The 26,506-nt window shown below is 42.6% G+C and overlaps 1 protein-coding gene across 1 annotated transcript in view; it reads left to right on the top strand.

Moving 5' to 3' along the window:
* The first annotated feature begins 1,013 nt into the window (after window positions 1-1,013).
* The window catches only part of ntm (neurotrimin), a 329,246-nt gene continuing 303,753 nt past the window's right edge, over window positions 1,014-26,506 (top strand). The window contains exon 1 of the mRNA XM_076020008.1: window positions 1,014-1,653. Within this exon, the coding sequence (XP_075876123.1) occupies window positions 1,593-1,653 (61 nt within the window). The 5' untranslated portion in view covers window positions 1,014-1,592. The remainder of the gene's footprint in view (window positions 1,654-26,506) is intronic.

The raw sequence follows: 26,506 nt of genomic DNA, 5'->3' as shown, positions 1-26,506 counted from the left end.
TGCAGTGTGAACAGATAGGTGTGATTGCTGGACTGCAGAAACTGAATTCCACTATGGGGATGAATATTGTTTCACGTGGCAGCTCAGCCTGTCATCCACATTTGTAATAGGTAAATTTCAAAGAGCACAACATCATTCCAGTCAGAATTTTGAAACGAAACCTGTGCGAAACAGACAAAGGATCCAAGCCAAACCACAGCAGCCGTCACACATGTTCTCCCCCAGAAGCCAACTCTCTCATCAGCACCTCATCCTTTTTTCTCCATCCTCACCATCACCACCCACCACTCGGCACAATCACTGCTACAGTGCCCTCCAACCCAACTGCACACACACACACACACACACACACACACACACACGCACACGCACATGCACACACACACACACGTTTACGACTGTTCTATACACTTTAGCTCTCAGTCTTCTAGTAAATACCCCTTTTTATGGCCATCCAGCAGTATGTAATCATTGTACGTGTGCTGCCTCTTTTCACATCCTCTCCTGTTCTGGTGGATGATGTCCCCTTTATTTGACTGCCAGAATCTGTTTGAGGCTTCTTCTTTTTCAAAAAGGCAGTTTTCCCATGCTGCTGGGAAGTGGCCTGAGATAACATATGACGCTACACAAATAAAGTTGAGTTGAATTGCTTTATTAAATTGGTCAACTTTTCATGTTTGGACAACCCATGACGGTGAGTACTTCATTCTGCTGAATTCTGCTCATGGCATCATATCTTTCCCTTTATCCTTAAACGGGTTGCATTTGTTAGAAAAATCAACTATTTTTCTTAATTTATTTATTTATTTATTTTCTTATTTTTATTTTTCTTATTTTATTTTTACTATTTTTTACATTTATTTTTTCACCATCTAGATTACCTTCTTTTTTATTTGTACCACACATCGATGTACAATTCACCCCTCAACAAGAACCATAAGAACAAGTATGACACATCACTTAAAAATGATTGAAATTCTTCTTTTTAGTAGTATGTATAATTAAATTATATATCCATCCATTTTCTATGCCCGCTTGCTCCTGCACACAACGTTACCCATAAATTATATGTTTATAATTGAATCTAAACAAAATTAAATAAAATAGATCTTTTTATTGAATAATTTCATTTTCATCAGCAGTAACTCAGAGACAAACTGTGGACAGCAGCACCTCCACGGGTCGCCGCCGCTGACAGCAGCTTCAAGCTGGCCGTGGTGGAACCGCGACACGGTAGGAAGTTCAGCTCTTCAAAATAAATGCGGTGAGGGTCCCGCGGCGGCGCGAAAGCAAATTGCGGGCAAACCGGAAGTGATGTCGCCCTCCGTGCCGCCGGCTTGCCTCGCGCACCTCCTGCTTGCCTCCCTCGCGGCTGAAGGAGGGATTTTGGTTGCGCGCAGCGTTGGTGGATGCTGTAACCTCCAGTCGGCCAGCCAGCCAGCCAGCCAGTCAGTAGGAGCGCGGAGTTGAAGAAAAAAAAAGAAAGAAAAAAAAGGAGAAGAAGCACTTTTCAGGATTTTCGTAGAGTCGCAGGCTGTATTTCCCCCACCGACAACGACAATAAACGTCTGAGCAAGAATACAACAGCAAACATGAAGAACCCGCTGTACTGGGCTATGCTGGTCGGAATGACCGTCCTGCTGATGGAGCAAGGTAAGTGCTGGATTCTTGTTTTTTCCCCTTCTTTCCCCCCCTCCTCTCCTTACATCGTTGGAGCGCACTTGTTATCGCTCTTCGGAGTGGAGTTGTTGTCCTGTTGCAGGCGACGCGCAGCTTACATATATATATATATATTTTTTTGCGCCTGTTTCGTTTGCCACGCTGTTTGTTCATCTGAGCGGCAGCTTAAATCAGGAGATTAGTCAAGTGCAGTTGAGCTCTTCCCGCGAGTAGACTCGTCTTTAAGTATCCGAGCGGCTTGCTCTGGATGTATTTTTGCACCCTTGTCTATTAGACAGCAGCTCTTCCTGCCAAAGTTTATTCCGGGCAAAAGACGATGCCACTCAGGAGCAAATTAGTTCTGCTTTGACTCCCGCCGAGGTGATGGTGAAGATGCGCATCTCTGTTTGCTCCTCGCCCGTTTTAATGCGCGGGCACTTGAAATTGACCGACTGCGTGTTGCGCCTCCCCCCCTCCTTCCCTCCGAGGAATCATCTTGACGCATGGAGAAGCTCACGAACGCGGAGGTCTTTGCCGCAAAGTTGATTAAGTATTAGTCCTTAATCCTCATTGACTGCGTGCTCAGGTCATCCGAGTTAAGCCATGCATTCTCTGGGAAGCCGTGATGTGTTTTTATTTATTTATTTTTGCTGTTGCACAAGTGAGCTGCGAAGGAGCGCGGGCTTCTTGACCTTGTTTGCAATTCCTGGAGTGTAATTGAAAGAGGGACGAAAGAAAGCGCAGGTGGACCACAGAGACCTTTGCAATTCCCCGCTGCTATTGTGATGTTAAGTTTCCAACGCGCTCCATTCCGTGCATGGGACTCGGGAAAAACGGCCGTTTCATAATAGTAGCAGCACTCAGATGTGACCAGTTTAATAAATAAATAAATGAATGAATAATTAAATAGATGAATCTATTATAATAGATGAACAAGGCAGGTGGCCCAGTAAATTCACAGATAGAGGTATATATATCTTTACTGGTTGTGAAAACCTAGTTATGTTTTGCCGGTATTTGGCACTAATCTTAGCTAATACGTTTTTAAAACGCACAAAAGTTGCATCATTTATGCCAATTGAGACAAAATAATGCTGCATGCCTGCAAAAAGAAAGCGCACACAAATCTTTGCCTTTACGTTGTTCACACCTCTGTTGCGGTTTTCGTCTTGTTAAGTTTCACCCCGTGTTGCCCCTGCAGTGTGAAACCTAACTTAAACAAAAGTTCAAGTCAGACCGTGTGATGAAAAAAAAAACAAAAAACTTAAAACCTCATTAAGCTTGAGAGATATGCAGGTGGTAAGAAGATGGAATTAATCACTGGACCGAGTCCTTGGATTTGAGGTGTCAGGAGGGAACTTGTTATAACTGGCACCTAAGAAAGCCCCACATATACTGTCACTGCACCATATACCACGATCACTGCTGTGATCATTATTTTGCTACCAAAGTGTAGCAAAAAACAAACAAACAACCCAAAAAACAAGACCATTCAAGAGCCGCTGCATACGTGTTTTGTTTTTGAAAGTGCTGAAATTACCACTAGAACAAACAGCAGCAAAGTGCAGCACCAAGCACTATCTGCCTCTGATAAACCCAGACTTCCACTGAGATTTCAAGTCAAATTCATTCTCCAGACAGCAAGGAAATTGTGCTGAAGTCATGAAGCCATGCAAGCAGATCTCTTGCAGAATGCGCAATGTGTTTGATTAATTTAGCTGAAATTTAAATGGTCCGTTATCAGCGAAGCGGGTCATTGCGGTACGAGAGGAAGGCATGAATCAAAGCCAGCTGAACGCTCGAGTCACTGTGGCTAAAGAACGTACTGACTGAGGGTGGACATTTGTTTGCATGGAGGGATGCAGATCATGACATCATGTGAATGAACCAGATCGTATTATAGGGTTGGGCAGCATGTTCTTGGAGGTGGTATAGAAATTTGTAAACCTCTGACTTCAATTCATAGTAGGATTTCATCAGACATCAGACTTTTGTAAAACAATTCAGACGCTACAGAGTCTCACTGCGTTTTCACATTGGCCCAAAGGCCCGAGCGATCAGAGTAAAAAAAAAAAAAAAAGCGCTGACTGACCTGATTTGCGTGGGGGAGTATGCAGCTCTTCAGCTTTGTATTGTGGTACAAGGATAACTTTTCTTTCTTTTCTTTCTCTCCATTCCACCAAGTGTCGAGCACAAGTGCAGACCCTGCATTGCTTTAACCTCCACTACTCCGCTGATAGAGACTCTGAATGGCCGTCACACATTGCAGGACATTGTATTAAAAATACATGCATACATTTATCTACTTTAAACAAGCTAAGGAAAAGGAGCTCGGGAAGAAAATTCCGCACCACTGGCTGTCAGAAACAAGCCGGAGACATTCCACAAAGACTACATTTATTTGTTATTATCTCCCGGGGCTCCTTCTGTCTATATTCTACCCCAGCTGTCACCAGCCGAGGCCATGGTTGTCAGTTTACCACACGGATCGTGCACACTAACTTTCTTCATTTATTACACTCAAAAGTTACCGTTAACAACGTCTCTCGCCGCCGTTCGGACCTATTAGCATCAGTGCGGGTCCGGCTGACAAGCACGCTGTCATTATTGCCTTTGCTTGCAGAGTCTATTTTTAAACGAGGATGTAAGCGCTCCGGTTGCCCGTCTACCCGGTGAGGATCTGATACTAATAATGACACGCGGAGGCAGCTTGCGCACGTCCCAGCTGCTGAAATGATGTTATTCCCTTGCAGAGATAACGGCTCGGGTAGAAGGTAGGGAGGGCGGGCGAACTGAGACAATGGAAGTCCTGCTCTGGCGGGGGGTTCGCGCTCGGCGTGCTGTGCATGGGAGTGACGGCCGACATGAATAAGTGTTCCTCGCTGCTCCTCCAGGGGACGAGCCTCCAGCTGAACCTGCTGTAAGGCCACTGCCCCCTCAGGAGAAACACATCTTTTTTTGCAGCCTCCATTATTGTTTTTTCCCCCACCACACACACCTAAAATGTGTGCAGCGGTCATGCGAAATTGTCATTGCAGCCGATCTCGCAGCGGCTACGGCGTTGAAAGGTGGCCCACCGGTCAGCTTCACCCTTCAGTGCCTGATATGTCCTGCTTACTGTATGGAATGCTTGCGACGCCACATCGTATAAAAAGAAGCACGGGTGCAAAGGTCGCGGCGGTCCCGTCACAACGGTCTGGGAGGTGAGACAGTGCGCGAACGGAAAGAGCCGCCTCCCTGCAGCTTCAGCAGCTGGTGGTGGCCCTTCCTGTCAGTGAATATGCAAGCAAGGATACGGAACCCTGGAGCCGATCACCTCCAAGAGGAAGTGAGTGAAGAGTTTCGCAGCGCATGAAATCCAAGCAGGAAGCGCTGAAATGCTGACACTAGTGGGCCAAAAGGGGGAGTGGGTGAAAAAAACAAGTTGGGTAAGGAAAAAGAGATACAAAACAACAGCAAAAACTGGGCCCAGAAGATCAAGCAGCTCATGTTCTTTGCCCACAACAAAGCAAAAGAGCAGCGTCTCGTGTATTAATCCGTCTCAGGATAGATCCTGGTAATGAGGCTGCCTCATCGTCCCCACACTCTGCCTTCCTCCGTCTCTCTCTGTCTGTGTGCGTTTGTGTGTGTTTGTCAGGGAGACGGCCGTGCTGCTGCGTTGCCAGGTTGCAGCACAAACTCCTGTGATTCTCCTCGTTTTCCTCTTTTTCGCTGTCTTTTTTTTTTTTCTTTTTGCGACTCAAGCCCTCAAAGGTCCGGGCATTGTGCCCCTCTCTTTCTTCATCAGCTCGAGTCAGCCAAACATGATAATTACACCACGGAACGTGTGGAAATCTGGAGCGAGCGCAGGTAGCGGACAAGCAGCTCGGGGAGCAGAGATGGATGAGGCCGGCCGGCGGTGCGGGAGCCCCTGCGCCACGTTGTATGCAGCCTTTTGTTAAAAGGCGTGGAGATCATTGTTGATGGGCTAGAATGTGTTGCCTTCTTATCGCAGGGCTCCAGCTACTCGGAGAGGGTCTTAAGGCGGGAGGGGGCAGAGCTGCTCGCTCGGAGGTGGGGGTGGTGGGATACATTTTTTTTTTGTCGCTTGTCTCGGTGCAGAGTGCGCAGGCAGCCCGGGAGCAGAATGCACAAGCGAAGCAGGCAGATGGCTGACAGTCCCAGGCAGGTATTGCCACCTGTGTACAGTGGCGGGGTATCAAAACGTGATAAATTGACTCAGGTGGATTTATGTTTTTTTTTCTCCGAGACGCCTCTTGAGCCAGGTGGCCTCTCAGCGAGGCTTGCACCGTGAGATAAATCGATGTGTACAATTGGAACCCCTGGAAGTGCTGGAATGGATCTTGCTGCCATTTTCCTTCCCAGTCATCCGTCTTCATTTAAACTGAAACTCGCATTTGGGTGTAAACCTGTGGCATACAAGCGCAAGCTACGGTGTTCTGCGGATGTGCAACCAAACATGCAGAAAAAGTTACGTTGTCTTGTTAAGTTTACAGAGGGATGTCAACATCTTTGTAGACTTGAGTACGTCTGACAGGAAGTTCAACATATTTACATCTTGTTTTTCTTGATCACTTTTTTGAACACATTTTCAATTGCCGTCTTGTTTTGCAATTGGCTTCGTTTTATTTTTTATTTTTGAAAACTTAGTGTGCGTGTATCAAAAACAATATAGCCTATTTATTGCAGCAACAGAATCTAAATTGGCAATGTAGAATATCAACATTTCTGCTCTGGTCTAGTCTAGGTGGTGAATGTTGAGTATATTAACATAGGAAACAGGAACAAACATGTCTTGGGCTTGCTGTTCCTGAATACCTTTTGGCTAATGATGCTCTTGAACAGGGGTCCCCAAACTACGGCCCACGGGCCACATCCGGCCCGCTGCGTGTCTCTGTCCGGCCCGCTTGAAGGCAGTCATAATTCCCCCCACCCGGGACGTGACTTTGCCGACACGTTAGCGTAGCGCGACAGCGATAGCGCACTCCCACTCCCGTTCCCCCGCTCAACAAAGAAATGCTGGGACGTTAGCGCTATTTCCAACCAACAACCCCCCCCCCCCCCCCCCCCCCCCCCGTCAACGCACCGTGGCCCGCTGACACGATGCAGTTCCGTCATGTGGCCCATTGCTAAAAAAGTTTGGAGACCACTGCTCTTGAACTTCAGAAGGTTTCTGTGGAGGTGTTTTATTCATACTGGCATGGTATTGAGGGTGTGAAGACGGCTATGGTAGTACTGACAGAGCTTGTCCTTGTGTGGGCTGGCCTCAGCCTCCACTGTGTGCTCATGTCATGAGCGTTAGGCTCAATCTCAATCTCATAATCTTACCCCCTCACCAACAAGGCGTAGTGGTTGAACTCTGGCCCTACGAAGGAATGGAAATCCCCTTCAAGAGCAAATGACTTCATAAGTTGCCATCACTTTAACAGGCATATATCTATATATTTTTTTTTTTTGCTTGCGATGTGATTTTCATGAAAGAATAGACTATTGTAACAACATACAAAAATCCTGTGTCTGGTTTCAGCAGTTATAGTTTCAGAAGGCACTGTGGAAAAGATCTTGTAGCTCTCCATTTGGAATGTTCCTCTAGACACTCTTCATTATTTAGTCGTAATGCTAACTGTGCACTGACTTACTGCCGTTAGCTTTTCATTGGACAAGTATTCAGTGTTTCGTCCACATTTCTTTTTTTTAGGAATTCAGTAAAAAAAAATAAAAAATGCACGTGTGTGTGGGAGTGCGCGCCCACTGCTCCTCTGTTATATTTAAAAATGTTTAATTAAGCTAAACAGCAGGTGGTTTTAGTGTCTTTTAGCCAGATGTCGTTATGAGGCTGCAGAGGAAGAACGTGCAGGGAGGGAGCTCCTGATACATGGTGGTGTGTTGTTGCTGCTTCCCATTAAAAATGTTTTCCATTACATCCCTCCCCCTCCCCCTTCCACCAGCTTTAGGGGTGTAACAGTCTTCTCATCAGTCATCTACCCCTTTAGCCTAGTGGAAGGTGGGAACTAGTAATATTCATCGTTGCAGATTTTGCAAATGTTCTCATTTATTCACCTCGCCCGTCTGACTTGCCCTTATTTGCATTTATCTTTTATCAGTTTCGCAAAGCTTTTACCTCATTATTGGCAAAGCAATATTTCATTTTTTTTGGGGGGCGGGGGGTGTTCTCTGAAGTCATTTTTATTGGAATATAGAATATGTGAATATATATAAGATGAACAGCAGGAAGGAGCAGCAGATGGAAAAACAACTATTGAGGCAGTCAACGAGAAACATTGACATCTTCATACATACACACACACACACATATATATGTATAGGTGTATACATATACACACACACACACACACACATATGTATGTATATATATATATGTATATATATATATATATATATATATATATATATATATATATATATATTCATATATATAGACACACACACGCACACACACACACAGTATCATTTCAGTATCTCCAGGCAGAATTTTAAAAACAAAGGAGATGCTACTGTTTGCATAAAAATGGGGATTTATTGGATACTGCAGGTGGCTGAATCTGTTAAAAATGGTCAAGAAAACACAGTCGCCTCTATCAAACGAGGTGAGGCGTTACGGAACGCAGCCGCATCACACTTCATCATCACTCGCGCTGCAGAGGGATATATACTTTATTGCTCCAACACAATGTGCATTTTGAATTCAGACAGGTAGTGAGCCACGCGGCAAATATATAATACATATTTTACAGCCCACAAATGCTCTACGGTAGAATGCAAAGTTAGGTCCCTGGCTGGGGAAGGTGTCAAAATGATGGAGTGTTAAAATTATGAAAGAAACTATGATGGAAAGTGCAAGAGCATTTAAAATATTACTGATCTGAGGGCTGCTTTCCCGGATGGTGTATTCTGCCGTCATGGTTTGCTGAGACTTGTGAGACTGATTTCTCAGCCGCTTTTATATTATATACGCCGATGACAACACCAAATGAAGAGACATAAGCCTGGTTTTCTTGTATTGCAGGACTGAATGCAAAGAATGCTCACCTCTGCTTTCCCCAGAACATCACTGTCACCTAAAACAGACAAGAGGCCTTTGTCGTTTTTTAAAAACAAAAAGACAAAAACAAAAAGACAAAAACAAATTGACGATCAGGTCATTATAGTGTATATGGGAAGCATGTTATGCAAAACTTTATATTAATGTATGAAGTCATTTTTTCACTCAATATCTGTCACAAATTATGAAACATTTTTGATAGAGGAGATTTGAGGAGTATTCTGAGCGTTAGAGTGGCCAGAATTGTGTGGTTTGCTCACACTTGGTTTGTGCCTGCAGTCAATTTGAAAGCGCTCTATAGGGCAATTCACCTTCTGACGGGGGTAATAAAGACGATGTTAATAGGTATAGTGCATTATTACCATGCACTGACTCCTGCTTCATGGGTACAAATAGTAAAAAAAGCGAAAACCAAACGTCAGACAGACAGACAGACAGACCGATAGAAACTTAACCCCTAAAGAAAACTTTTGAATACGTTGATTTTTGAAACTCAGACCCCCTCAATCAATCTTTCTACATCTTTTGTAATTTGGGGTCTTTTTGGTTTGCGCACAGGCTCACTCTTGAAGTTTTGCTCCACCAACACCAAGTGGCACCGCTCGATGTTGCACAGAAGTTCAACTGAAAGCCAGTTTGCGGAGCTTTTACTACCCCTCACACACAATTTGCCAAGTCTCAGTAAAGCAGTCATTGACTCGGTGGCCAGAAAGGGTATTGCCAGCAAGAGCTGATTAATAAGCAACGGGGATAGTGCCTTCAGACTGTGTTCATTCATCAGGCCTGCCACTTCTGAGAGGCTCACAATGTTCTCAGTAGTGGGTAGAATCCTTGCCGGATGTATATACAGTGTGTTGCTCCTTGTTGTGACGGAATACCAGAGGCGGTAAAAGAGTCACATAGAGAAACAAAAGTTTGGAAGTCTTCCAGCCATTCATTTGACTTTTGACTCAAAGGACTGACATTTCAAACCCTTCCAGACAAGTTGTTAGTCAGCAGCAGCGTGGGTATATGCAACTGCAAAATGACATTTTCAATTTTTTACTTCTGCAAGCTCCAACATACGCGCAGAAAAATTCCTAATCCGTCAATTAAACCTGTTATCTAAAGTCTTTTCATTACGGATAAGGTGTTTTTTAATACAGTTGAAACAAAAGTTGGTGCATTCTGAAAATATATGAATAAAGATGTGACACACAATTAGCATGAGCACCAATTCTCCTTTGGGGTTTGATTCTCCAGCTAACCAGTCTACCAGAGTACGCCCACCCACCCACCCACTGTAGTCTTGCAACTAAACAGCTTGCCATGAACATCAAGACAAGAGGAGTTCCAGGCCGTCTGTGGTTAAAAACTGTGAAGGCTCGTCCAAAGAGCAGCTCACGCCTGTGCCCCCCGGGTGTCAAAACACCAGGCCCTGATATTTAAAGTGAATGAACCTACTCACAAGACTGTAGAGAATATGGTGGAACAATTTGCCTAAAATGTTGGAACCGTCCCTCATGCTAAGAGTGTCATGGAGTTTCAGCCATATATGTTTCTTTGCAGGAAGAGCATTTTTGGAGGCGCTAGAAGTTGATTCATGTGAAGCAGTTTCTAACACCACTTTCTTAGTAACAATAGGTTTACCCTATAAATACCAGGCTTAGCAAAAAGTGGATTTTTGTCTTGTTGCCTGACTTCTAATTAGCCCGTTGTTTTATTCTCCTCCTGTCTTCCCTGCTGTGAGTGACCTCGCCACGATAAGGGTATTCCATTGTCTGTATTGTAATCAGCTTAACTCTAGTTCATGTGTCTTAAAATAACATCCCCCTAATGGCGCCAACCTACCTACCTACCTCTGCGGCCTGCGCTAATGACACAGCATAACCTGCTTCTGATTCTATTTTTTCCCACTTGATGGCATTGACCTCCCAGCAGCCTTTCAGTGTGAAGTAATTCTCACGTGAATTTTTTTTTGTCTTTATTTATTTAATCTGAACGGATATCTCAGGGGATGTAAAAGGATACAAAGTGAAGCCAGTCAGGCACTCCAGAGCAACATCAATCACCTGGCAGCCACCTGCCTGAATCCTGAACACGGACATTGATGATAACCCTGCCACTTGAGAATTAACCCCCTGCTGCTTCGCCCACTAAAATCCCCGAGGTACCTCGTGCTCGGGCAGATGCTGCTATGCAGAGGGCACTTAACCAGTGCAGCGGCGTGGTTGTAATTTTGGAGCAGATGGCAGTTTTAGTGGTTAGAAAGCACATGCTCCGCGGAGCAATCCGTGTGCAATAATTGAGGCTTTGCTGGGGCATTTTTTGCCAAGCACAGGAGATAATATTTCAATTAGCTCTGTCATTGATTGCGCTGGAAGCCACTCAGCGAAAGGCCTTTGTGGTGGAATCTGAGAATTTTAATAGGAAACAGCCAAGGCTCCTTGAGGGAATAAAGCTTTATTAGAGAAAAAGTTGTCATTTTTTTGGATTCTTTGAAATGAAAAAAAAAAAAATTGCAAAATTATTTAGTCTGCTCCAACCTGCGAGCTGCCCTTTATTCCTTCAGCTCACCTTTTGCTGCAGCGCACAACAAATATGTTGCAGCCTGCAAAAAGAGGTGACATCGGCTTGCCGACAGAGGGTGAAATGCATCAGGACACTGGGGTATTAATTCTAAATTTCCCACTGGGGGAGGACAGGGTGTGCTGATGTTATCTGAATCATTGCTTTAACCTTGTGATTGATGAATGCAGAGTTAACAGATCAATAAAACTGCTACAAAGTACCGCTGAGAGAACCTCACACCGACGCACAGGGACAGCCCCAGGATGCTCTGTTTTTTTTCCCTCCTTGTTGTTTCACAGACACGCAAATTTGCAAGTGTACGCTGGGGATATGTCACCTCATGAAAATTAAACACGGCTTCTACGCAAGGGTTTCCAATATTATGGTTGTATTGACATTCATGTGTCATTCTTAAGCGATTCAGCTGACAAAACAAGGCGTGCGTCCGTCCACAAACCCCACCCCCTCCTCGTGCTTGCGCATATTCATAGAGTGTTGGTTTGCTGACGAGACTCGCTGCATTACAGTGTGAGCTCACTTCTCACAACCTACGATGGAGAAGTGTTGCCTGCTGACACCTGGGCTGCTGTGGAGGGGAGATAGATGGGCACCGCAGAGGCGTTTTAAATTGCAATCACATCATCGGCAGCTGTCCACGACCAACCTGATTAAAGTGAACGACAGCTCAGCTCTTTGAGAGCAGTCGGGCCCGCGTTGAACACAAACAATCCCCTGTGATCGCCGTGCAGTGAACGGCGGTCGGACTCGCATCCTGATGTTGACGTCTGACGCTCTGATGCCACGCAAGCATAAATGACGGTAATCTTTGGTGATCAATGAATTCGGAAAGATTTCAGGCTGCTTTAGACAAATTGGTCTGATGAGTCGCAACAGTTGCGGCTTTTGCCAGAAATGTTTAAGTTTACATGGGTTAACAGGGTTTCGCACTGTTTTACCCCATTCAGTTAAAAAAGATAACTGATATATTATGGAAAGGCTCTAAAACAGTAAATTGTGTACACAAACAACACCTTCGACTTTCCACTTGCCTCGCATTCACCCACTCATGCTCATAAATAAACAGGCGTCTGCTGTCATGCAAGGGGCTGCCAGGCCTATTTAGAGTTTAGTGTCTTGCCCAAGGACACTTCGATGTGTGGAAAAAGGGAAGATTTGAACCGTCAACCCCTTGGTCAATGAACAGAAAAAGCACTTTGAACTTGGGTGTGATACAGTGTTGTAGTAGAATTTCAGTTGTTCGTAAAAGTTGTCTTTTTGGCTCTTTAAAACCAGCTAAATGTTTTGTCTTGATGATATGAAGCCCTCACGCCAACTGCGCTCCCTGGATTTTTATATATATATATATGTATATATATATGTATGTATATATATATATATATATATATATATATATATATATATATATATATACATATATATATATATATATATATATACATATATGTGTATATATATATATATATATATATATATATATATATATATATATATATATAAATATATATATATGTATATATATATATATATATATATATATATACATATTTTTTTTTTTTTTTTTTTTTTTCTGATTTGCAATTTTGAGCACACCTCCAAATCTTTGACAGCTTGATCTTGATTTGTTAGATGACACTATATATTACATTTGCAACAGCATGATGACATTGCACACGTTGTGCCCTTGGCCAAACAAAACAAAACAAAACAACACAACACGTGTAAGACGTTAATGCACAAGTTTGGAAAAAGGCGGGGTTTCATCTCACAGATTTTTGGATTCCATTTACCTCCTAATTCTCTGCACAGCTTCCTGCTCAACTTCCAACTTTACAATACTGATTAAATTTCATGGAAGCTTTCATGGAAGAGGCCTGTCTTATAATTAATGCTCAACGCTCGAGTGGCAATCTTAATAGTCTTTTAAATGGTCAGTACAAAAATGAATGTTTCTCATTAATCAAAATCCCATTGCTGTGAGTTCTCCTAAACCATTTTCCTAGCAATGCGCTTAGACATTAATGTTTTATTCCTAAAAGCCATTTTCCCTAATAACATTATTTTTCCTTCTTGTAAAGTGGAAATCTTGTAGGATTTGGAACTTCAGTGTCATTGTCTGGCACAACCAATGCATGTTTGAGGGCGAAAATAAGCCTCACTGGTCGATTTGTTCTTGGATCGCTTCCAGTTCGGCAGAAAATGGTCAATTTCAAGTAGGAGTGCAATTGAAATAGGTATTGTTTTGTGATTCTTTCAATAGACATGATGATACCTTTTTTGATACCAGTGAAGATCAGAGAAAACAACATTGCCAGCCTATGAAAAAATAAGTCTTATTATTAGCGCCTTCAAAGCCTTATTTTTTTTTTTGTCCCAGTGACGTCTTCATTACCACCAATAGTAACAGTATTCTATGAGTCCTGTATTGAACATCCATGCTGCTGTGGCTACTTAACTCCCATGTGGAGATGTAGATACCACTGATAATGAGGTAAATCAAAGCAGCTTAAGAAAAAAACTTATTTATTATTTTTATTGAGATATTGAATTCCTGTTTGCCCACATCTTTTATTTGAAATATAGACAGCAACACATGTACCTGCTAATGTTTAATACGGCAAGTTTGAGCAGCAGTTAAGAATAACTGGAAAACGGGAACTAACAGCTTAGGGTGCATTTAGGGTTCAGACTGTTCTTTCGGGGTGTGAAACAACAACTCCTCGCAAGGAGTTGTAGATCAGATAACGTGTCTGCCGTCTTGGTTGCTGCAGACGATTCCTGTCGACTTTACACAGACATGGTTATTTTAGCAGTCTTCACAACAATCTATGCAAGCATTAATTTTACCACTACAATGGTTCAGTGGGTGAAGTTCAGAGCCGTTCATAAGCACAATGCAGAGCACACATCCCTTTGAGAGAGCGTTGCTGGGAGGGATGTAAAGCAACCAGCCAACCTGCACAGTTTTAATAAAGAATACATTGTTCATTTTCTTTTACTGTCAATATAATCATGCTGCCACTGACTTGACTCAGAAGTGTGAAATAATCTACTCTCAAAGATTTTTTTTTTTTTTTACACTTATATCTTCACATTGAAATATTTACATGAAGTCTAAGCAAACATTTGATTTCTGACTTTTTCTCTCAGTGACAAACAATGGTCATGCCTCCCTGAGACACTACAGGGGTATAAAAGCCCCAAAAGGGATGGTGGTGTTTATTTGGCGACCTCGCAGATGCAATCTAAAACCCAGCCTCAAATATTGGCATCCGAGCGCTCCACCTTCTCCTCCGGCGTACCTGCAGCCATCTGTCAAGACGAAGCAAAACGCCAAGGAGAGACGTCTAGTTCCAGCCTGTCGTCTGTTTCATCTCTTGTTTCGGGTGTCGTTAATTGTGCAGCGCCCTCACCAGCATGATCTAGGTCTCGTCCCTTTCCTTTGTCACACCTCCAATAGTTCGCTCCGTTCTGTAACGAGTTAATTAAGTTTTACGGCAAGCAAACAACGAGTGAATGTAAACAGATTAATGCGGGCGGAAGAGAGACACTGTGTGTGATGTGCATGTGTTTGGAGCTGAGCGTTTGCCCTCAGCAACGTCAGCAACAATGGAACCTTCGCGTGCAACCTTGGGGACTTTTTTTTTTTATTATTTCCCTCTGTTTTTTTATTCATCTTCACCTTTTGTTTGGGTCAACTTCAGCTTGAATGCGTCGTGTTATTTTTCAAAAATTATAATACTGGCTGATGGATGATAAAAGCAATGTTTGTATGTGTTGATTCATCTGCTGTACATTGTTAACAAGTCAAAAATTAAATAAGATAAAAAGTACTTGCATGGCATGGCCAAAAACATTGCACAGTAGAGACAGGGAGCAATACCTCAAAGCAATATTACACTACATTAGGAACTATGTTTACCAGCTGATTACTGGACATGATAAATTGTGATATACCACAATTTAAGGCTTTTTGAGACGTGACTAAAGTATGTAATTATTTAAAGGCCTAAAAGTCTTTAATCAAATGACTATACTGTTTGAAATGCTATACCTCAATATCCATACATGTTTTATTGAGTATTGAGTAATTCATCATGATTAACAGCATGGTTAGGAAAAAAAAAAAAAAGGGCTCTATACTGTTCAGTTAATTTGTGTTGTGTCCAGTCTGCTGAATGCTTTTATTCTGATATTGTTAATGTTGCGTAATTGATATTGTTCTCATAGCTGCTGCATTAAGGCTAATTGTTGACTGCTGTTGGTGGAGAGTAATGTTGCTTCTAACAAATGAAGCCTCCTATAACATGCTGCAAATGGTTCCCGGTTCTAGATTGGATGTGAAGAGTGCAGATAGATAAGCCAATGAGCAGCTGAAGAACCTCCACGGAAGGTTATAAGAGATGAAGCCAGACGCCAACCAAGCTTGTCAGCATGTCTCAGCAAAGTGACAGATGATAATGTACATGGGCTGTATAGCAAGTGTCTGCAGCTGCCAGAAGAAAAAAAACGTTCCCCAAGTAAGATCAGCTACACTTGTCATGTTGCTGCTTGGCACACTGTCGCTGAGATGTTGGTACTGAGTCCGATTGTTCTGTGTGGGATTTTAATGATACAAGTAAAGCCTCTACAGAGCCTCTGTCACTCCACAAAGTTCATATAAAACTGGACGTTCCATTGGTTGAGTAGTTTATTCATAGACATCAGTTTCCATTAAACATGCATTAAAAAAGGTTTTATAGGAACACATAAATAGACAACATTTGGTGAGGCAAAACCGTTCAATAAAGTGTTTTTGAACGAACATGTTGTAATATTCAAAAAGGATGAGTCAGCTTTCTTCTACACCAGTCGAGCTCGTCTGTGCACCTCCTTTAATTTGGGAGCATTGTCCACTTCTGATAAAACTGCAGACACCACAGTTGCCCTGAGCCACCATTGTTCAAAGGTTTGCAGTTGCTTCACTTTTTGCCGACTACGCTCCAATGCTCTTGCCTCTTTTTCCTTAATACAAACTGTCTTTCTTTTAGTATTCAAACTGACTTCTAAAAAATTAAATGAGAGGTTTTCAAAAATGAATTTGAGCAATTTTAGAGTTAAAATATTGGCAATGGACCTGCAAGGTTGACTTAGTAACATTAGTGGATACCAACTTCTATCTGAATCATCTTATGACTTGCAAATTAACATTGTGCTGACTAGTGATACGTTGGCTTAGTTTCTATCCCCTGTTTTTTGTGAATTTGGAACTTTGCAACTGAAACATTTCAAAATAGAAAAACAAATTCAAAGGTTTTTACACTTTATTGATTGATTTTTGCATTGACACCTGATGAGACTGTAATTATCAGCCAATGGAAATGCATACAATTAGCATTTCGTTATTGTTTTGACTCTTGTTTGCAATTTTTTAAGAATATTCACTCCATATTAAGATGGGAACTAGACTTTTGACTTATCAGCCAGCATAATGTTCAGTCTTATAATGCACAGGGTACAACGCTTGTATGATTATCCGTATGCAGAGTGGAGGTGCTGTACAGTCTTAATCGAGGTGTGTATGAAGCAGTGGCTGTAGCCTTAGGGAGCCCATTAATTGTTGTTTGAAATGTGCTGTGAAGGTGACCTTTGACATCAGCTGTCCATGTGAACACTCATAGGTTATTTTATTGAATTTTTAGCTGTCCATATATATTATCCTAAGGGTAATATTTTATCTTTTTAAAGATATTTCAACATGTAACTGATCAGCCACCCTATGTACCATTTTTGTTCAAACGTTATGAATGTAACAATAGCAACAACCCCAGACTCTCTCTTTCCATAAGCTAGTCTATCATCTCACTAGAATCATCTATTTACAGGTAAGACGGTTTGTGTGTGTCACATACCTGATCCTTTTCTGTCTTTCCCTCTTTATTCCATCCAACATTAGTGCCTAATAAACAAGCTATGTTCCAACTTGACTAGCAAGACAGATTGTGGGGGGTGCGAGGTTGTGTCGAAGGTGCGCTTACATGCATGTAAGACAAGCACAAGCACAAGCGCAACAAGTAAATAATTACCCATAAACTGGCCTTGAGAGAGGTACAGTTCAACATGTTGTCCTTTTTGCGTTTCAGTGAAGCACTCATTCATCTCTTCTGCTCATTAGTATACAACGGCAGCATGCCCATAGAATCAGGCTTCAGCTGTGATAGTGGTGAGGGATTTACATTGTTGCTGCCACTTATTGAATGGCGATATTCCACATGGACCTGGATACACATTGATGAAAGAAATAACAATGGAGTGATTGTCAGTTTTCCACATCGTCTCTTGGTCTAGATTTGCAGATAAAGTGACACATCTCAATAGAATTCCAACCAAACAGGAATGTACACGTGACAAATCCCACAACAGGGCTTGCAATAAACTTGAACAGAATCCTGATGGGGCCACAAATTCGGATATTGAAACTCCGTCTAACTTTGTAAAGTTGAACGTTTTCGGATTATTTCAGAGATGTACAATAAAGGGTTTTAGCGACCGTCGTGGGGGGATCCAGGGACTGCACACATACAAAGCCGAAGCTCTCATCTGTCTCCTCAACGCTCTCTTGAGGAATCCCTGGATCTCAGTCTGACAGTCTGAAAACTGATAAAGCAGATCCGACTAGTTTATTCACAAGGATATTTGAAGACACTTACATAAGTGGCTGATTCAGAATATGATTTGGGACGGCAGCATCCTCTGGGCTAGCCGGAAGCTACTCTGAAGGCCATGCATTGGTAATGTCCTCTGGGAAGGTGGACAGCAGCCGGCGCTATCCTTTTTTCTGCTTGAGTGTCCCAGACAGAAGGATGTCGTAGGGTGGGGGGTGGGGGGAGGGGGGTGGGGGGGTGGGTGGCTGAGCCACTCACTTTTTCTCTGGGTCTATTTTGCTCAATCCCGGAGATTGACTGAGCTGCACACTCACAGTAATGGCTGTTGTGCTTGTCGCTGTATTAGAGCTGATTGGCTAAAGGTTTCAGCCTCGGAGACGTCCACCAACGGTGCGCTCACAGTCCCGCGTCTCCCTATCAGCAGTATGTCGACGGCGGCCCATTCGGAGAGGCACATCGTCTTATCATAATATGCCCAAATGCATTTTTATGTTGCAGCCTTCCTCTGCCGCTTCTTCATGCGCGCCATTCACACTCCCACCCGGGGCAGAATACGGCGGAGGAGTTCATTGGTATGTGCGCGGTGTGCTAAAAAAAAAAAGCCGGGCCCACACTGGGATCATCAATAGGCTGATATAGTTGCAGTTGCGGTGGTGGACATAAGAGGTTAGAGGAAAAAAAAGAAAGATCTAAATTAGGACACTCTGGGAGTTGTAAGAGCGAAATGAGTCACTGCTGTCTTATGGAATTTTCTGCGGCACCTCTTTGAAAATCCTGACACGCTGTATCTCTCCTGCCAGATGGTGGGCCACTTGGAAGTTGTTTTCACGGCGCTCTTTTTGCTCGACAACCAGATAGGTGCTGGGGAATATTGCCGCCATTAGTATGCAAGCAAAATGCCGCGGCCCCTCTTAATGAAAACCTCGGACCTGTGTGCCTTTGACTCACTGTCAAGAGTTCTGTCAGAGCGACGGCGTGAACTCAGCTTCACAGGGGACAAACAATAAATCAATACTGTATAATATCTGCAGCCATTGTAATCCTCCTTGTTCGTGTGTTGTATTTGACAACCCAGGGGATTTCACTGTGTATTAAGCATAGGTGTGTGATATTATATAAAAGATCACACTCTGCCACTTGGTTCAATTCCATATCCATTTATTACCCATACGCCCTCCATAAGAGAGACACTTTTTTTTTTTGACTAAGTCTGAAAATTTTCCCTACTAATTAGGCTTACTAGTTACTTAATGAGGCAGAAGTGTCATTATCAGTAATTATCAGTGGTGTCTGGTTCACAACCTGCCCTTGGCTCTGATCCTTTTCTCATTTTGACTTTTCTTTTTTACTCAAACCTAAAATTATTGTGGTCGTCCTTTGTTGTCTCATCAAAAAAGCTTTCAGTCATCTTTAATGAACAACGTGTCATGATCTAAGCAGGAATAACTGGATAAAGACGTTTCTGCTTTGTTCACTGACTGGCATCATCAGTGTCATTCATGTGCAACATGTTTGAACATATGCCTGCGTTGTATCCATTATTTTCCTTTGTCCTACAACTCTGCTGCTTTGTTCCTGTCGCTGTCTGCTGTCAAATGAAACAAAAAACAAATCACACGCCTTCGTGTTGTGAGACAATCGGTGGCACCTTGAGACAAAACACCGTCAGGCTAGAGGAACTTTCAGCATCAAGTGATCAAGGGGACATTAAACATTTGTGTCTAAACTTTATTTCAGATTTCTAGATGCAAACCTGCTATACAGAATAAGCCACCATGGCTGTCTTTTGTCATTCTATTGTCTTTGCGCGGCTTAAAGCGTTATCTTTTTTTTTTTTCATTGTTAGAAAGCAAAGCTGAGGACTGTGTGTTAACCAAAAGAAAGAGGCTTCAACCTCCCCTCTTCCCTGTGATGGGCGGGGGGAGCTGGAGATCCATATGCACTAATATGGACCCACTTTGTAAACAAGAGTAGAGAAAATGCTGAAGATGGCGTATGATGTGACGCTCTACCCAGGATCAAATAACCCCACTGGAGCTCCACACACCATTATTTTATTTCCTTACATCTGATAATAATGAAAATCGCTTATTGTCCCTTTAAGATCACAGAACACTTGTGGGCCAGCAGCTTTATTTGCTGCAGCGTCGCACATTACTGCATTATCACTAACCTTAACCCCATAACAATGCTCCATTCCCTGTGACACCGAGATCGTTGTGAAGTGTTTATTAAAGGATACTGTGTCTTGCTTTTCTCACAATGTTTAAGAGATCTTGAGCGTGGACACACTCACACACTCCTCCTGACACCAGCAAGTAGTGAAACATGTCACATGATGGATTATCTGGATTATCTGTTGATCACAGCATCTCACAAGGTCACTTCATGGCGACAATAGATGAAATGAAAAGACCATTTGGCAACACGGTCAATGTATATACACCTTTATTCTAAAAATAAATTATTCATATGTGAATCCAGTGGATTTAATGCATTTTGCATATGAAAATAATCAGCTTCGTGACCTTGGCCAGATGCAAAAGTGAAGTGCTTGAAGATCCCTGAGAAAGGCTTATTAGTAGGCCCAGGTTCCAACATGTATGACCTTTCAAACTCACACACCTGAGCCAAAAAGAGGACCTCATTAAAAATTCAAGGTCAAAGCGCGAAAAGACTGGAATCAGGTAATGATGGCGAGGCTGCCACGCTCCTGTTCTGAAGACCTGGTCTTCAAAAGGATCATAGGCTTTTAAAAAAGTGCTCAGTTTCAGGCTTTTTTAAAAATTTTTATCCTATCTCATTGTTGGGGCTGTTTTTTTGAGCTCCAGTCTTGAAAGGGCATGTTGCATGTCAGGAAATCCCAGTCACTAGATGTGTCTGGAAATAATGTGGCTGCTATATTTTCATTATAATGAGCCAATATTTACATGTTACAGGATCCTTGCAGTTGTTGTGTTTTTTTTTGATTTTTTTCCCATTTTTTTGAATTAATTTTTTTGAAGCTTTGCAGCCAAAGTGGTCACAGCGCTTAATCATCACACATGCTCTTGTGAAGTGTTACTACTTGCTCAATATGCTTTTCATTTTTTTCACAAGGAATTTTAGAACATTTTTCTTCGTTATCAGCAACTTTTCTTCGTTGCAACATGTATCGCAATACGTGGTTAAGGAGTGTGTGTGGGGGGGGGAGAGGGGTTAAAAACAACAACAATATTCATGCACTAAATTCCACAGAAGAATCTTTCCATACTTGTTGCTGCATGAAGGCGCATAATAAACAGACACCTGACAGCACGTACATGAATGATAGGAAGAATGCAGGCTGGTTTTTACAGAGCAGGAAGGAAGAGGTTGTAAATAATTCACAAGCCCATGATGGACCATTCATTTTCTTGTTGGGGGAAATAGAAAACTTGATGTCCTGGCCTTTGTTTGTGCAGTCTACATAAACAGAATGTTCACGGAAGGGTGTCTCTATCACGTCCCTGTAATGAAATCCGAGTCAGTAAACGGTATGAAGAACAGACCATCGGAAAACAGTGTGTTACGTGACTTGACGACGTTCTTCCTCTGACTGCGAGCAATTTGATTTGTATATTTGAGAGTGGATATTCAGCCTAAAAAAAAAAATAAATCCAGATTATTAGTTTTGGGTGCAAGAGATAAATGTATGTTGGACCACTTCTTCATACATTTGAAATGATATTTGTCGCTTTTATAACTTGCATGTTTTATTACCATTTAAAAACATGAATACACTAAAAATGACAAAATGTGACACCATATTCTGATTACTGAGAATATAATCGAACTGTGAATGGAAACAACAATTGAAGTTTCTGCTCGCTTCTTTTTCTGCCTTTCCTACAGTTAGCCAGCGCCGCTGTCGCTCCTGTTGAGTCTTCTACATGCTTTCACATTTTCAGCACATCAGGAGCAGCTGTGACCTTGCAGCTCATTCGAAATCCTCTTTTGCGTTTCCATTGAGTTTCAAAAGTGGACTGCACGTGGGTCTCTCTCTCTCTCTCTCTCTCTCTCTCTCTCTCTCTCTCTCTCTCTCTCTTTTTAATGCGTCCAACGCAGCACAGTGAGTTAGTTTCAGAGTTAATTAACTCTAAGTCAGTAAAGCGGTTGTGATTTTTTAAATCCCTCCATGAAACCCCTGCAGCATGCCAGAGGGGGAGGCTTGTGATTAGGATTTCTCCTAAGTGGCCCTCCTGCCCACATGCTACCGTGAATCACCGCATAATTTTGGCTTCCACATCAAACTCCGTAGAGGCCAAACTGTCGGTATGGTTTAAAATTTTTTAATTATGGACAGTACACCCTCTTAAAGAAATGAGGACCTGCAGCACAGCCGGTGTGGTCTTTTAGCGATGCTGCACATTTTGGCTAAATTCATGTCACAGGGTTCCATCAAGGGGGAGAAAAAGTGGAAGTGGCTTTAGTGCAGTGCCTGGCAATCACTCTTCCCTCTGTTTCGCAGTGCAAGTCAGAGGTGGGAGCATAGCCATCAATATTCTGTCTTTTTTCTCGCCTGTGCCTCCCTCCTCCTGTCTCTCTTGGCTCAGACAAACCACGGCTTTATTCGGTAAAGAGCAGCGGCTGCAGAAGATCTATTTCCTTATGCTTTGTTTAGAGGAGAGGGTTGCATATAAACAATTCCACAGACTCACAACGTCGAGCTCTGGAAATCCCCAGGAACTAACACTCTGACTTCTGAGTTTTCCATTAGATTAATTAAAATCTTATGAATGCAGATTTTAACATAAGGTCATGACATTTTCAAACTATATAGACCGTAGATGGGTGTAGTGGTCTAGCACATCATTCATTATTCACGCACATGATTAGTTAAGTTGTTAAATTAGATGAATTATTAGCCACCTTGTCAGCTTTAGAATCAGCACAATTCACAGGCAGCTTTGGAATTCTCCTCACTATTTTTTGATACAAACCAAGTCATTTAACGATTGCGTCAAAAGACAAGGTCAGAGACGCAAATCAATTTAACTTCCAAAGAGCCTTTGCGGCAAAAGTTTTGATAACTGTCGGAATTACAACTGAGACGGCAATATCCAATAGTGTTTGACATGTACAGTTCAGAGGAAACTACAAAATAGTACTCTACATTATTTATCATACTCTGTCTGAAATTTAGAATGTCTTAATTTAATTACGTGTGACAAGCCACAACGTTGAAATTATTGATTATTGATCAGCTCGCCAATGTGCAATATTCTGCCAAACAACGTAACAACAACATAAAAGAAGACAAAACAAAACCAAAAAAAAACCCAAAAAACAAACAAACACCAAAGAGAAGCTCTCTGGCACTGGCATGGTTGCAGCCTTGTGTTTAGATATTCACATGTCCCTCAAAATGCTCAAACTCTCAGAAGTCCACTCAGTTGACTTCCAGCAGGACAGTGAGTGCAAAGCCTCAGGCTGTTCCAGCTGTTCCTGTGGCCATCAACCTGAAAACCCAATGAGCTGCACGGCAGCCACAACTGACTGTGGGGTGACGTAATGCATTTGTGAATTTGATGGGTTGGGAAACATTGTCATTACCACATCGTTCACTTTGTATGTGATTGCAATATGGAAGAACCACTGCAAGGTTTAACCAAAGGGGGGCATTTTAAGACACTTAAACTGCGTTTGAAGTCTCAAACATCTGCATGTGTCTGTGGCGAACTTGTGTCTGAAACTAGAGATTATCTGGAAGGGGAGTGCATGCATGGGCGGAGTGAGTGATCTTGTTTTGTAATTACAATCTCAGCATCAGATCAATCCTCCCGTCTGTGTCATACTGCTAAAAAAAATCTTTGAAATAAGTCTTCCTTTATGCTTAAATTCACACCGTGAAAATTTGTCTACTGTCCCAATATTTGTGTTCCGCCCACAAAACCATCATTTTAAATTGAATAATAACGAAATGAATCATTTTGATGCAGGGACGTCTGCTCATTTTTCCAGACAGAGATTGCCAGGTGTGGAAGCAACTGACTTTGTTGTGGAGTAGCAGCATGGCATCTCAAGCATTATTCAGTTTGCAGCAAAAGATCTTTGTCACCTTATATTTCCTTCTTTTAGGCTTTGCCTGCTAGTTTCTTTCCGCACTATGTGTTATATCCCAAACACCCACCTGTGGACACTTGACAGGAAGAGGGCTTATGCAGCAGATGATAGACTACTGTGTCAGAAGTGGACAACTGTTACCAGAATACCTTAAGCTTGTAACCGGAGGACTGTGTTGTGGGGCTTTTGTTTATTTGTAATGCAACTTTTTGTTATTCCAATATGCCGGAATCATCTTGAAGGAAATGCTCAAGGTTATGTGCACAGTGCGCTTGGATCTAAGGAAGAATCCATTTCACCAGTCCATGAGCCAGAAAATTCCAACATTTTACACAAAATAAAAAGGTCAAATTGAGTGTGCCACCAAAAAATATGCAGCGTTGTTTGAACATTCAGCATGCGGCAAACAAGATTTTAATCATCACACATGCTCTTGTGAAGTGTTACTACTTGCTCAATATGCTTTTCATTTTTTTCACAAGGAATTTTAGAACATTTTTCTTTGTTATCAGCAACTTTTCTTCGTTGCAACATGTATCACAATACGTGGTTAAGGAGTGTGTGTGTGGGGGGGAGAGGGGTTAAAAACAACAACAATATTCATGCACTAAATTCCACAGAAGAATCTTTCCATACTTGTCAAATAGTAACAGAATCAGCAGGGCAGGATACTGAGGGTCGGTGTTTTGTGTTTCAAAGGCTACATGGTCAATATCACCAGTTAACAGAACAGGTTGACAGAAACATTGCCAAGAACTGTCCGCTGCTTGTCCTATTCGATCAGCACCTCTGAACACTTAGAGGTAGAGGTCGATTTGCAGTGAACCCAGGTCTGAGGTTCATCCTGCTCCATTTGAGTTTTCCCATAGAATCAGTCTTAACTTTGTGACAGAGGTGGGCAATAGAATTAAATGCTGCAGTACATCTTTGTTTGCATTTGTCTTTTCAAACAAAATGAATTGATCGTGTTTGCAGGTAACTGCAGCTGGATTGCCATCGCGTTAATTTGACATCATACACCCAGCATTATCAATGGGCAGCGGCATCCACGGCTTGCAGCTTGTTCTGAATATTACAGCCTTCAGTTGCCGCCGAGCGTTGCTCCGAGCGCACGCCTTAGCTGTTGTGATGTTGATCACAAGGTGACAGTTTGCGTGCCAACCCGGGCGCAGTGAAGGACAGCTCGGAGAACTGTGTTGTGACATGTTAAAAATATATGTAACGCTTGTTAAAAGCGTGAGGGGGCAGCGGGAAGTGATATGGGAGGAAGTGCGGGGTAATATGTCTGACACTCATCGCGCACCCACTCCATGCATGCATGGCAAGGGCGCCATGACTGGAGGTGCCAAAAATAGAAGAAATCAATTTGTGGAGTGTGTTAATGCTGCAGAATTGTTCCTCTGGTGGTGTTGAAATAATGAGCAGAGGCAGCTCCTTCTTGGATTTGATCAAAAAGGACCAGTGAAATGGAATTACTATGAAACATTGAAACCAGCAGGGTGGAAAGGAAGCAGGACTAACCCTCTCTCTGCAATATGTGAAAGCAAAAGCCCCTGCCTCAAGATACAGAGGATCCGAGTGTGTCAATGTTTAGAGAGCGGGCACTTTTTGTTCCCACCAAACTGAGGGCCAATTCAAACCGTATGTCCACCGAGGTGCCTTTGTCACTGCCTGAAAAAGTTTACACAATGTACCGCACTCTTTTCCCAGCCCTTTCATGTGGGATTGATCCACTTATGCCACATTCACTGTTTGCCAAGTGGGCAAGAGACGTTCTGTAAAATACTGGTCCAAAGGGTTTTTTAATCCATTAAAAGCTGTGTCTGCTCTGCTGTTATGTCAACAGCTTTGCCACCCTCCTCATACTGCCGTCTGATCAAACAGCTGGCACGTCGCATTGTGTTGGCACTGCTAATTGCATGGCATGGTCGGCGTAACATCAAGGCTAAGGAGATGCCGAGCCACACAGATGCCACAATATGGCTGACTGACTCTTTAACACGACTGAATTAAGGGTGCTTTCACACAAGACCGGATAGGTGATACTGTCCGGAGATAAAGGGGCGTTTCCTCTACGGCTCGGCGAGTTTGGACCATTGACTGTATTTAAAGATTGACAAAGTCATGGTAACCCATTGGTTACTGAATACTTGAACACTTGTTCTGAAGCCTAGCGATTGGTGCCATCTTGAGTTTCTCGTCGTATTTGATATTGGAAGACTTCACATATGGATGTGTGGGTGGTACCGGCAGTGAGCAATGATTGAAGCTAGTGCAGCGTTTGCCCCAACACCCACCTGGCAAGCTGACCACAGTTGGTTAGTCGGCTGTAATGGTATGAATTTATGGCTGACAGCCGCTCATTTTCAGTCTTTTAGCAGCCAACTTGGTCCCTGTTGACCAAATGATAGAATGCAAGTTTTTGATACTTGTGCTTTGGCCTCCCCTTTGAAACTGGAAACCCCATCCCTCTTTTTATATAGTCAAA

The sequence above is a fragment of the Nelusetta ayraudi genome, unplaced genomic scaffold (genome assembly GCF_046127955.1).
Source record: "Nelusetta ayraudi isolate G7.1 ecotype Tasmania unplaced genomic scaffold, CSIRO-AGI_Nayr_v1 ptg000011l, whole genome shotgun sequence".
In the NCBI taxonomy this organism is placed as follows: domain Eukaryota; kingdom Metazoa; phylum Chordata; class Actinopteri; order Tetraodontiformes; family Monacanthidae; genus Nelusetta; species Nelusetta ayraudi.
Note: the sequence above shows the minus strand (reverse complement) of the source record. Positions and strands in the feature narration are given on the sequence as shown.